At 39.5% G+C, this 14,558-nt stretch overlaps 1 protein-coding gene and 1 pseudogene across 2 annotated transcripts in view; one reads left to right on the forward strand and one right to left on the reverse strand.

The window, feature by feature from the left end:
- Nucleotides 1-754: 754 nt before the first annotated feature.
- Nucleotides 755-2,967, reverse strand: LOC143596828 (uncharacterized; annotated as a pseudogene). The gene is made up of 5 exons (XR_013146787.1): nucleotides 2,854-2,967; nucleotides 2,677-2,762; nucleotides 1,982-2,584; nucleotides 1,729-1,870; nucleotides 755-1,463 (listed from the first exon to the last, which is right to left on the reverse strand). The product of XR_013146787.1 is annotated as an uncharacterized LOC143596828 (transcript).
- Nucleotides 2,968-6,602: 3,635 nt separating this feature from the next.
- Nucleotides 6,603-14,558, forward strand: part of LOC143596833 (uncharacterized) — a 38,261-nt gene continuing 30,305 nt past the window's right edge. The window contains exons 1-2 of the mRNA XM_077075501.1: nucleotides 6,603-7,397; nucleotides 7,494-8,169. Coding sequence (XP_076931616.1) covers nucleotides 6,603-7,397; nucleotides 7,494-8,169 — 1,471 coding nt within the window. The remainder of the gene's footprint in view (nucleotides 7,398-7,493; nucleotides 8,170-14,558) is intronic.

Raw genomic sequence — 14,558 nt, forward strand, 5'->3', positions numbered from 1 at the left:
AGAATTTATGTAATACATAAATTAAAACGAGGTTAAAGTGGTCCATGAACGTATATACATCAACTAACTATCTAATTTATAATTTAGTATTTTAAGTTTATAGTGATTGATTAGTGCTCAAGTGAACGATCACTAGAATACTTTAGCTTTTCTTTTTTTCTTTTTAACTTACACACTCTCTAAACTACTTCTAAATATATACATTTGTTTACATAAGACTATAACGCCAACCATTTATGCATAAACGCCTTCTCACATATCTTGATAGCGCTAGGCTATAAGTCCGCTAGCATTCCTTTTGTGGTATGTTTGGCCTTCCATAAATTGTTAAATGTCGAATATAGTAATAAAATAACATATGTAACCTTATATTTTTCTATATAATTTAGAAACAACCATGATATAAGACAACTTAGGCTTGTTGAGTTATTAATGGAGGCATGGGGAACCATCAACAAGTCGAATCGGTGAATGGAAAGCATTATGAAGGCTATAATTAATACAATGATTTCAGGTCATGTGATGTGTGGCACGGGCCACGGGGGCATGTGTTAGGCAGTTGGTAGAGGCATACTTGTAGAGTTTATTGATCGGAAGTTTACGATTATAATGATCAACGATGGCACGTGATTATTCTTCGAACAAATAGTAAATAATATTACAATATAATAAAAAAGTAACAATTTATGATACATCCAAAACTAACATTTACAAAGTACACCCACAAGGCCACACTATTTGACTTTTTTTTCCAAACTTCTATTGTCATCAAACTACACACATCCATGCATCTTATTCTACATGGAAGCCAATTCAATGAACCTAAACTAAACAAGCAAAATGACCAATCTACCCTTCCATCAACCTGTTTTTCTAAATTCTTCTCAAAGCAATTCAAATACTATTTCATCCAAAACTTCATCAAGAATCAAATCTTCCAAATCAAGTCCAACACTTTCATAATCCCACTGCAAATTCATCCAACCATCACCACTTCTCAAATCTCGAGCCACAATATCGTTTAAAGATTCATTAATATCATGTTTAAAGTTGAGCATCCGGCTCACATTGTTCCAAACTTGTTCAAGAACAAGTGATCTAGTTGGGACAGGACTAATGTGGCAGCTAGATGACAATTTTTTCGGGTAGTATGTAAATGATCTTTCATACATAGTAACCAAAACATCATCAACCAATTAAAGACTAGTAAACGATGAGATAATTCATTAACCTCCTCTGCAAACCGTTCCGGATCATGGAAATAGTGAGATTCTATTTCTTGAAACACAAACGGGTCTAATGGATGATTCGAGGAGTACCATGTTTGTTGAAAACCGATGTTGATGAAGCCTGAACGTTCTAGAATCTTCTTCACATAAGCGAAATCATCGTCTTTACCCGTTGATTTGATTTGTTTCTTATTGTTGACAGTCTTGATCTCCTTCTCAACATTTTTTGAAAGCCTGCAATTCATTAACAAATTAACACAAAGCAGTTTGTATATATTTATCGAAAAAAGTCAAACGGTCAAGATTTACCCAAAAATGTAATCTTTATTGCATAAAACCTCTTAGATCCTTTTATTAAAAAACTCATACTACTACAGAAATAATATAACTTTTTGGTCATATTTGTCACACTAACTATTTACTAAAGATTTGAAGAAAATGTATTTCGGGTCTAGCTAATTACCCATTAGCCGCTATTTTGCCACCTTTACACACACACACACACACTAAGTTACCTTTCGAGATTTTAACTTTTTCGTCTTGTGGACAATATGCAGAAACTAAAACAGGGCTTTCTTGAGTAATTTCCCGGGATATCTGATAATTATTTTCCTCGACTTTTAACTCGTGTGTATCTTCACCAAATGCAGAAGATTTAACATTAGAGGAATGCTCATTTTCTAAAAAAGTGTCACTTTTATCCGTCACTTCATTCAAAGACTCGCAGTCTTGTGTAGAATTCAACTCTGCATATTTATCTTGATTTTGGCTAGAACTTCTAAACAAATAAGTGTCACGAGAACTTTGATTTTCGCTTCCGTTTGTTAACTTCAAGCTTCTAGAAGCTCGCAGTGTGGCCTTACTGATGCTAAAATCGAGAAACCTTGTAGCAGATTCATTGTGTGACGATATTCTTCTAAGACTCGTAATATTCTTACCATTAACATCATCGTTTGAGTTTTTTATCTTTCCGGCTTTCAAAATGGTATAACTTTCATTCAGTTTATCTTTGAGCTTCATAGGCATCAATTTTGATTTTGTATCAGAAGATACAGACCGGTCACGTAACGTGCTGATGAATAACTCTTTGTCAACTTCAAACATTTCTAAAATATCCCGAGAACCGTTAACTTCAGGATTTGTAACCTTAACACGTGTTTTAGAACAATAAGAGCTCACTGTTCTTTCTGTAACATTTTCAGGAAAGAAAATAATTGGTCGAACCCATTCGTTGGTTTCCAAATGATGTATCGAGTAAGTCCTTTGCAGTTTTGGACTCGAAACAAAATCTTGATCTCAGAAATTAACGCCTTTATTCGCGCTTTTAACGACCTTTTTCTATTACTATGATCCACCTAATGAACATAATCCAGAAACATTTACCATTTTGTTTTCTGTATCAAAACAATAAACTTTAAACAAATTCATATAATAAGTAATAATATACCAGTATATGACTTGTTTTGGCATCAAATAGTTTCAAAACTTCGAAATGATCTTGATCATCCAACACCCTCTTGTACTTTTTATTACCTAAACAAAATCAAACACAAAGTCATTTCATACAATTATGAGCAATGAATATATATATATATACAGAAACAAAACATTATATTTTGCTTACATTTGGCATGTTTCAGAGCACAAAATAAGCCAGACATGCACCGTGGACGACCATTATCCAACCGTTCATCTTCAACCCACATCACTTTCGCCATCCGAATCGTTCAAATACCAAAAACCAAATACCTCTATGAGCCCAAATTATGAACTTTTGAAATAAACATAATAATTACAAACAAATGAGGAAATCAAAAGGAAAAGTGAAGACAGGTGAGACAATGAGTAGCCAACAAGAGAAAAGACGAAACCCATAATTATAAACACTTGGTCTCACTTAAATAATAATCATGGCAACAAACGGCAAAAGGAGATTGGAGGTAGGATATTATTATTATTTACACAATAACATGTCGATTAAATTAGGATGCCCATGTGTGAATTAACAAGAAAGTGAGAGTGTGTTAATTTACTATCTCAAATGAGTAACAACTCCACCATGGTTGCATTTGCACGAGAAACCAGGGATATTAATATTAACTAGAAATGGAGGGAATTAACCTTGACAAATAAGAATGATTTGTGGTCCACCAGTTTGATTTTCTTACCATTATTATTTTTTATATTTTAAAATTATACTTGTGCGTGATTTAATAATGATGGCACAAATTTTTAATGGTTCAATCTCTAATGGATTCACGATTTTACCACGCTCAATTCTGAACTTCAGTTTGATTTTGTTTTTAATTTGAAAAATTGGATTTTAATAATCCCAACTTAACGTAGTTGGCCGATAATAATTCCAACTTTGAAAATAGCTGTCACTGGTCCCAACTTTCATACTATTTGTTTTCATTAGACCTCCGTTAAAAAAAATTAACGACGTTAAGTTTTTTCCAAATTTCAAACAGATATTTTAGGGCTTTTGATCGGAATGAGAATACGAGTCGATTGATGTAAAACTTACCTCTAAAAGGTGGTCCAAACGACCAAAGGATGCTTCAATTCTGGTGTTTAAACTTCTAATTAACAAAAATCAAATTGTTTGAAGCGTCATTTCGAGTTAAGTTTTACAGCAATCGATTCATATTCTCATTCCGATCAAAAGCCCTAAAACATCAATTTGAAATTTGAGAAAAAGTTAATGTCGTTAAAAAAAATTTAACGCAGGTTCAATGAAAACAAATAGTGTGAAAGTTGGGACCAGTAACAGCTATTTCCAAAGTTTGGATTATTATCGGTCAACTGCATTAAATTGGGATTATTAAAATCCAATTTTCCTTTTAATTTTGGTTAGCAATTATGGAGTGGGTGCTGCTAAACGTACCCCCTTTACCTCTTTTTTACTAAACATACCCCCTCCTTTAAGTTTTACATTAATACAATTCAAACCTTTTTGGTTTCTTTTTTCTCATTTGTTATCTTTTATTATTATTGTTTTTAAAACACAATTTTTAAAGGGTGTTTTTTTAATATTTCTGTTATATTTCAAAAACGATTTTTAAATAACCTAAAACATTTTTTAGGGTTTTGAAAACATTTTTTTAGGGTTTTGAAAACATTTTTTTTAAGTTTCGAAAAATAAATCATTTTATTCTTCTTTAAATAAATATTTTTTTAATTTTTAAAAACACGTATTTTTTTCTGTAATTGCTTTTTAAGAGAGTGTTATTTTTAATAGCTTTTAGAGATAGCTCACACTTTTTAAAACGAATTTCATATTGTTTGTTAATAAATAAAAATAGAAATAATGTATTTACGTAATAAACTACACATAAAATTTTATGATTTGAGAATGAAATACTCTATGTTATATGATAATTAATATTTTAATATGGATATAGTGTTTATATTTGAAAACGTAGTTTAATCGGAAAAAATTCACAAATGTGATAGTTTGTATTCTTAAGTCATATAAAAAAGTTTTATATTTCAAAAGGTGAAATATTATATAGAAACTATAAAGTAGAAAAGAAAGTTTGAGGGGGTAATATGTCAAACAAAATTGTCAAAGGAATTCAAAGTTCAGGGGAGGGGGTATGACAAGTAGAAGAGGGGGGTACGTTTAGCCTAACCCTTATGGAGTTCAGGTCTGATTTTGATCTGCAACAATCAGTTATGCCACTAACGTGATTGCAGACGATTAATTAGATGAAAACGAAATTGATAGAATTTACAACTTCGTCACCGCATGTTTTTAAGTTGGAATTAAATCAACGGTTTATTTGAGTCTCATACATAATGTATAACAAGCTATTATTGTATTTTATCTTTTATTTATTTATATATAAAAAAGATTATAATTTGAATTTGCAAAGACTTATAATATAATTAATTGGTAACAAATGGTACAAAGATATTAAAATAACTTAATACAATGTTGTAATACATAGTTATCACATCTAGAACATAATGAATTTTTTTATATATAATTGTTTTCTTTTGCTGACATTTTTATCATTCATCCAGGATCTCTTTTTGATAGTACGGATGATATTGACTTTAGCAATTTTAATACAAAATCTCAGTTAATAATAAGATAAAAATTAAAAAGAGTTTAAATGAAATAGAAACAAATATGCAATTATACAAATACGTTAATCACCATAATATTACACATTTACAAAGTAGTTTCTAATGTTATATGCAAAGCTTTAATTAGTTAGCGACTTGTAGGGGAAGGACATGGTCCGGGATAGAGATTCGTGGAAACGTAGGATTAAGGTTAGCGACTCGTAGGGGAAGGTACCTGGTTAGCTTAGCTGTGTATTTAGGGTATAATTGGCTAGCCTGGCTCCTTGTTGTTTATGTATATATTTTGTTTGATGTTGTTTTTTGCTTCTTATGCCCTATTCTTAGTAGGTTACAGATTCCTTGCTATTTGGTAGTTTGCTATCTATATATTGCTAAGTGTTTTTGCTTGTAGGATGTATGTTTACTCTGTTTACATGTATGTAGCTTTATGAGCTGGGGGTCTCTCTGGAAGCAGCCTCTCTATTCTCACGGATAGAGGAAAGACTTGCCTACATCCCACCCTCCCCTGACCCTACCGATAGCGTGCTATGCGGTGGGATATACAGGGCTTGATTGATTGATTGATTGAAAGCTTTAATTAGTTGCGGCTAGATTTTTTTTATCTTCTTTTTCTTTTTGAACTGAGTTTTAATTATGGCTAGATTTATGTTTAATCTTATTTTCATAAGAAAAACAAAAGAATCAATATACGTGGAATAGTTTCTTTCTGACTAAACGTCACTCTAGTTCTGATATAGTAACACATGTGATTTTTCATTTTAAAAATTGTTAAAAAAATCGCGTCATCATGTTTCAACGTGTTAGAATTCTATGAAAAGATTCCCAATGTTAAAATGTGTTTTATGATTCATAAAAGATTTAATTGTCATGATTTTAGTATATCATACAGAGTGTGGAATGCTTTATCAACTTTTTAACGTGAAAATACAATACTCGTTATTCTTAGCTGATATATTTAGAGGATATATATTATTTGTATAGATAGTCATTATCTTATAGAATTGTATGGTGATTATGTTTCCTAATTAGAGGTAGGTTATGATTGCATTCTCTCCTTATATAAAGGGATTGTTATTATCAATAATGGAACACAGAAAATCATTCACCATAAACTCTTTTATGGCATCAGAGCTTAGGTTCTGAATACCTCTCTTTTCTTCCCTTTAACCCTAATTATTATCTTCTTCGGTCCACCAGTATTCCCTTTCTCCCTTTCACTTTCACCTACCTCTTTTTTTTAATTTATTTTTTCGATCCGGCAAATCCAAATCGGAAACCATGACAAAAACTGATACGTCGACCTCATCCAATTCAAACCCAAACCCGTCTTTACACCCGACATATTCCGTCAACAATATTCAATCAAAAGTCCGAACCCTTGACGGCACTACGGTGACCTACTCGGCCTGGATAAAATTATTTAAGTTTCATGCAACCGCTTACCGGGTGCTCAATCATCTCGATGATACCCCTCCTCCGGCTGATACCGATCCTACATACCCAGCTTGGAAAGAATTGGGCGCGTTGGTCTCACAATGGATTTACAGCTGCGTATCAAACGAATATATGGAGCAAATTCTGGACACCGAGGCTTCGGCTCGACAAACTTGGCTGAAACTAGAAAAGTTGTTCCTTAGTAACAAGCGCGCAAAGGCTGCAGCGCTCGAAACTCAGTTTGTCAATCTCACGCTTTCCGCTTGCAGTTCCGTTGATGATTATTACAAACAACTTAAAAATCTTGTTAATCAGCTTGCTGATGTGGACCAACAAATAACCGAAGAGCGCCTCGTGTTACAACTAGTTCGTGGCTTATCTAAGGAGTTTGACACAACTGCTTCATTGATTAATTCTCAAGCAGCCGATTGGGACACAGCCAAATCTATGCTGAATGACGAAGTCATCCGACAAGCCGCACGGCAGCAACAGTCCTCCACGATGCTTGCCACCACTGTCGCTTCTCCGCCTCAACAGCCGGCCGACAACAACCAATATCAGCAGCCCCGGGACCCCATCACTCAATACACACAGTCCAGCAACCAATACAGGGGTCGTGGTCGAGGACGCGGCAATCAGGCATCTCGTGGCAGAGGATCACGCGGCCGTGGCTACCGAGGTAACAATTCGAATTGGGCTTTTCAAAATTCTATGGGCCAATAATATTATCCATAGTGGGCTTGGTGGAACACACCACCCTGCCCATACCCGACCCAGCCCAACTGGCAGCCCAACACACCTCCACCACCAGGTCCACCACCATCCGCCAACTACACAGGGTACCCAGCTCCTGCCACCTACGGTCCGCCTGGTTATAATGCTTTATGTCCATCCGACTTGAGTGCCGCCATGAACAATGTTAATATCACTTACACTGACCCAACTCCACATATGGATACAGGTGCGGAGCGTCACGTCACTGACAATCAAGGTATGATTCATCACCCTGACTTATTTCATGTTAACACTAAACTTTTAGTCAGCAACGGACAGTACTTACCAATTGAGGGCTCTGGCACTGGTTACCTACCAATACACAACCGTACCTACATTCTCCCTAACATCCTTTATAGCCCACACATTATCAAAAACCTACTGTTCGTCCGTCGTTTTACCCGTGATAACAATGTTTCTATTGAGTTTGATCCTTTAGGTTTTTCCTTGAAGGATCTCAAAATGGGAAGGCTCCTTTCGCGTCACAATAGCACGGGCGATCTCTATCCGGTCACTGCTCCAACATTACCACCACAAGCATGCTCCCTCACTGCTGCTACTCTACCTTGGCATGACCGTCTTAGCCACCCTGGCAAACAAGTTTTTGATATTTTGTCTAGAAATTTTGGTTTATCATGTAATTCGAATAAGCTTTCTACTTTTTGCAACTCTTGTCATCTAGCTAATAATAAACGATTACCTTTTCATGAATCTAATTCATTTACCTTTGCTCCCTTTAATATCATACATTGTGATTTGTGGACATCGCCCATAACCAGTAAAACAGGCTTTAAATATTACATGGTACTAATAGACAATTTTTCAAATTTCGTGTGGGTCTACCCTTTAAAATATAAATCTGAAACCTTCACCACATTTACCAAATTTCACCGCCTCATAGCCACCCAGTTCAACAAATACATTAAAACCTTTCAGTGTGACCTAGGGGGGGAGTTCGATAACCATGCCTTCAAAAACTTTGCCCACCAACACGGACTCCTATTCCGTTTTTCATGCCCTCAAACATCATCACAAAACGGCCGAGCGGAGCGAATGATTCGTCGAATTAATGACATTATACGCTCCTTACTAATTCATGCCCATCTCCCACCCCTATTTTGGGTCGAAGCCCTTCATACCGCTTCCTATTTACATAATATACTTCCTACTAAACACCTTAACTTTTACACCCCAATATTTGCCTTATACCTTCGCCACCCCACATACGACCACTTAAGAGTGTTCGGATGTGTTTGCTATCCTAACACATCGCCCACCCAACCCCATAAACTTCACCAAAGGTTCGTGAGGTGCATCTTTCTCGGGTACCCACCCGATTTCCGTGGGTATAGGTGCTTTGACCCTACCACCGATAAGGTCTCCATCTCCCGTCACGTCACGTTTGACGAAAACACATTCCCATATACTATCCCTACACCAACACCCAATACTAATTCCTTGATGAGTCTATACCACCCGGCTTCACTTTCGCCCCAACCGTACCCACCTCAGCCGCCCTACCTAGTCGTTTACACTCAACCTCTCCATTCCAACATACCTATTCGCGTCGACCTAAACCACCACAGCCACCTACCACCATCCCCACTACTACCTCAGCCGCCATCACAACACCTGAGCCCCCACCTCAGTCATCCTATTCACAACAACCCGTTCCACCCCAACCCACAAACACACACCCCATGACCACCCGCTCCAAATCTCACCACACCTTTGTGACCAAAATTATCTCCCCGGTCCCCACCTCTTATGCGAAAGCCTTTGCCGTCCCTAATTGGATGTCTGCCATGCGGGCTGAGTTTAGCGCTTTACAGGAAAATGAGACATGGGAACTTGTTCACAGACCATCAGGTCGACCGGTCATCAGGTGCATGTGGCTTTTTCGCCACAAATTTAAATCCGATGGGTCACTTGAGCGGTATAAGGCTCGACTAGTGGTTAATGGTAAATCTCAAACTGTGGGAATTGATTGTGAAGACACGTTCAGCCCGGTAGTAAAACCGGCAACCATACGCACCGTTCTCTCCATTGCTGTCTCCCGTTCTTGGCCGATTCATCAGTTAGATATCAAGAACGCTTTTTTGCATGGCACATTAAATGAGATAGTATTTATGCATCAACCCCCAGGGTTTGTGGACAGACGTTTTCCCAACTCTGTTTGCAGGTTAAAGAAGTCTCTTTATGGCCTTAAGCAGGCTCCCCGTGCATGGTACACCAGATTTGCATCATTTATACGATTGTGGGATTACATTGGGGTATCCATACTGCGGAGGTGGGTCACGGTAACCCAACGTCAACATCTCGTAGTGTGACACCCGGTAAATTCCCAATCCCTTAAACCAAGTAATCAACCTAAATATTAGATAATTATGTTATATGCGCCTTGCGCGAGCGCGCCATATTAGAAACAGCGCGTGCATTTGTTATGTGCGCCCTGCGCAAGCGCGCCATGTTAGAATCAGCGCGTGCATTTGTTATGTGCGCCCTGCGCAAGCGCGCCATGTTAGAATCAGCGCGTGCATTTGTTATGTGCGCCCTGCGCGAGCGCGCCATGTTAAGAACCAGCGTGGGCATATGTTATATGCGCCATGCGCGAATGTTTTGGCTTTATGTTTTCATGTACCTTAACGTTATGTTGTCTAATGGGTTGACCATCCCGCATGATGCTAAGGCGGGTGCATCCTAAATCGTTTATGCGCGTGCGGAAGGGAACTAACCTCCCCGCATGGCGGGAACATTGAGAGCTAGTTTGTCTGAAGCTCCAAGATGGAATTGACTTCAACATAACTGATCACTATGTTGAAATACCAAAACCACCTGGAGAATCTACAAATGAAACTCAATGTCCCTAACTGCGAGAAGGTTACGTGCCTACCCGCAGCAAAGAAATGTCCTTCACGCAGAAAGCTATGCGCACAAAGCGATACGCACAGAACACAGTCTATTCTCCAGACGTAGGGAGATTACTCCCGCCCAAAAGGAAACAGTAGCGTGTTTCAGAGATTTTCCACTTTTTACTGTACACTGACAAAAGTTCCTGAAAAAGCACACTGTAACATGAAAAGTCAACTGTCAGCCACCCTATTCTCACCAACCCCAGACCTGCATGTCCTGACCAAATCAAATCAAATCTTTTATCCACTACTCCACTTTTAAATAAATAATAATAATTTCCATACTTTATCATCATTACACCTAGATATGAAAAGATTACAATCCCCTAAAGCAAGGGATTGTGTTCCCTTGAGTTTGCCTATAAATATGTAACCTAAATTATCACCCAAGCACACTTCAAACTTCTCTCTTAAGAACTGCAAACTTGCACTAAACATCTCCCAAGCATCCGTTATTTTCAATTCCGTTCCAGTTACTAGACCTTCAATTCAAAGGCCAACACCAAGAAAACCCGAATCTCGATTAATCCCTTAACAAGAACCTCAGGTGAGTCTCACAGCCCCTATTCTCACTGTTTTCACTATTTTTAAACTGTTTTCGGGGCGAGGGACACGTACTTAAATTACGATTTATCATGGTATACTTACAAGTTATGTAAACGATTATGTTTAAATTATGTTTCATGATGAGCAATGCAAACGGTTATCTTTGGTTTACGATGTATGTGCGCCAGAATTCGAGTAAGTGATCACTTTACCATTGGAACTCTAAGGGTAGGGACTGCTGGTTTGATCCGCCCACTCGTAGGGGTCGCACCTCTTACACAGACGAGTGCCTAGTATGGTCATGGGGCAGTACTATGGGTTTGAGCCCGCTCGTAGAGGTCGCTCCTCTTACGCAGACGAGCGCCTTGTTTTCCGGCACAACGTCAGCGCGTAACCCGCGGGACGGTATTATTCGCTCGTAGTGGCAGCGCCACTTACACAGACGAGCACGATTTTTCAGAAGTGTCCGCGAGTAACCCGCGGGACAGTATTACTTGTTTCGCTCGTAGTGGCAGCGCCACTTACACAGACGAGCACAGTTCCCAGAAATGTTCGCGCGTAACCCGCGGAACGATTTTATCAGAATATGTTGATAGAACTATGTTTTACCAAGCATGTGTTTTAATGATGCTATCAGAATTATGTTCCAGAATGATTTTTATCAAGATTATGATGCAATACGATTTATCAAGTTACTAAAACTTGTGAACTCACTCAGTTTATACTGATTCAAATGTTTTACGTGTCTTTCAGGAGATAACTAAGTAGCGCATGGAGTCACACTTAGAGCACCTCACGCTGAACATCTAAAACTAGCTTTTTGGAAGATTTTAGTTCTATCCCTTCGATGCGCGTGGTTGTTCCCGCCGCGCAAGGGGATATGGCGTGGAAATCTTCAACAGTTTTTATACTTGGATGTTTTTATGTAATTTTTAAAACAATGTAATGTATTTGTATTAAATATTTCATGCGCAATGAAAATCTTACTTTGAATGTTTGCAATGGCCCGTGCTTAATTATCAATCCCCACTCGCGCGCGCCCGGCTGTTTCCGCCGCTCAGGGCCGGGTGTGACAGATTGGTATCAGAGCACTGGTTATAGCGAACTAGGAAAAGAAGTTTTAACCTAGACTATAACCGTTGGGGAATCGCATGAAATATTTTTCAAAGAAAATATTTTCAAAAGAAACTATACACACACTTAGGAACACGGGTCACAGTGTCTAGTAAATAAAGATAAAGAACATTATGTGCTCAGAGTACATGCGCTAAGTTTAATATATTTTCATTCTCTTTTAAAGCGAGAATGCCTCCAACCAGAGCCAAGGGAATTACCATGACACCCGAGGAACTCGCGGAAATAATCGCACAGGCGATTGCGACACATGAGGCCAGCAAGGCCGAATCAAGTCAGGGTCGTCAGAACGAGACCCCAGAACCCGATTCAGGAGCCTTGGACAAAGGGTGCTCCTATAAGACATTTATGGCCTGTAGGCCTTGGCCATTCAAGGGTACCGAAGGGGCCATTGGGCTCTACAACTGGATTGACAAGATGGAGACAGTTCTCTCCATTAGCAGATGTAGTGAGAACCAGAAGGTTCTTTACGCGACATGCATGTTCCAAGAAGCAGCTTCGTCTTGGTGGAAACTTCAAGTGAAGACTTTGGGGCGAGAAGTTGCTCTTCACAAGACCTGGGAAGAACTGAAGGAAATGATGATGAGAAAGTTCTGCTCTCGCGCAGAAATCCAGAGTCTGCAGCAGGAATTCTGGAACCACACAATGGTAGGAACGGATATCGACGCCTACAACAACCGGTTCAACGAGCTTTGCCAGTTGGTACCAGACATGGCAAACACGGAGGAAAAGAAGATCGAGAGGTATATCTTTGGGTTACCTCCTGTTGTTAGGGTTCCGCTCAACGCCGCAGCGCCTCCTACCTTTGATGAGGCGGTAGCGCGGGCCATCACCCTTACAAGGGATACGGTCCGTGCGGGTATGTTGACTACGCGCGGAAACGAGCAGCGAACCTCTGACTCCAAGAGGAAATGGAACTCTCACCACCGAGGGTCCGACTCCAAGCAGCCACCGTTCAAGAAGCAGGAAAGCGCAAGGGTCTACGCGATCCAAGCCGCGGAGCCATCAAGGAAAGGATACAGCGGGCCTTACCCATGGTGCAACAAATGCAAGTTTCACCACGAGGGTGAATGCGAGAGCGTCACGTGCGCCAAATGTAACAGGCCAGGGCACAAGACGGAGAATTGCCGTGCTAAAGAAGCTGGAGCCAGTGACAACTGCTACGCATGCGGAAAGCCAGGGCATTTCAGTCGGGATTGCCCGCAAAGGGGAAACCAAGCTCGCGGGAGAGCTTTTGTGATCGGCGCGGGTGAAGCTAAAGAAGAGCCAAATGTGGTAACCGGTACGTTTTTGCTTAACGGCCATTTTGCATCTGTCTTATTTGATACTGGCGCTGACCTAAGTTTTATATCTGCTGAGTTTAAAAACTCCCTAGGCCTAGCAACCAGTAGGCTAGACACGCCTTATACTATAGAACTAGCCAATGGTAGGCAGTTATGCGCGAACGAAAGAACCGAACAATGTGTAATAGTCATGGGAGGTCACGGGTTCAACATTAACTTGTTGCCAATAGACTTGGGAAGTTTTGACATTGTGATAGGTATGGATTGGTTAGTCGAGAACCACGCGGAAGTTATTTGCCATGAGAAGCAGGTTCGGGTCCCACTGTTGAACGGAGAAACCTTGGTGATTCAAGGGGAAAGAAGGGGAGTTGCGACGAAACTAATTTCGTGCCTAAAGGCGCGTAAGTGCCTAAGGAAAGGGTGCTACGCCTTCCTGGCGCATGTCGTAGAGAAGAAAGGAGACGAGCGAAGAATTGAAGACTTACCAGTAGTGCGCGAATTTCCATAAATTTTTCCCGAAGATTTGCCCGGATTGCCGCAGCCGCGACAAGTAGAATTTCGTATTGATTTAGTCCCAGGAGCTGCGCCAGTAGCTCGAGCGCCTTATCGATTAGCTCCATCTGAGATGCAAGAGCTATCCAATCAGTTACAGGAACTATTGGATAAGGGTTTCATACGCCCAAGCTTTTCACCTTGGGGAGCTCCAGTACTGTTTGTTAAGAAGAAGGATGGTTCGTTCAGAATGTGTATTGACTACAGGGAGCTGAATAAGCTGACAGTCAAAAATCGGTACCCCTTACCGAGGATTGACGACCTATTTGACCAGTTGCAAGGATCCAGTTATTATTCGAAGATAGATCTACGGTCCGGATACCACCAACTTAGGGTCCATGAGGAAGATGTGCCGAAAACAGCCTTCCGAACTAGATACAGCCATTATGAGTTCTTAGTGATGCCTTTCGGGCTAACTAATGCGCCGGCTGTATTCATGGATCTGATGAACCGCGTGTGCAAACCATACTTGGACAAGTTTGTGATTATGTTTATAGATGATATTCTGATTTACTCTCGGACCAAGGCCGAGCATGAGCAACACCTGAGATTGATTTTGGAATTGTTGAGGAAAGAAAAGTTGTATGCGAAGTTTTCCA

This window comes from Bidens hawaiensis, unplaced genomic scaffold (genome assembly GCF_021521415.1).
Source record: "Bidens hawaiensis isolate Kalapana, Puna unplaced genomic scaffold, B.hawaiensis_p1.1 tig00047034_1, whole genome shotgun sequence".
In the NCBI taxonomy this organism is placed as follows: domain Eukaryota; kingdom Viridiplantae; phylum Streptophyta; class Magnoliopsida; order Asterales; family Asteraceae; genus Bidens; species Bidens hawaiensis.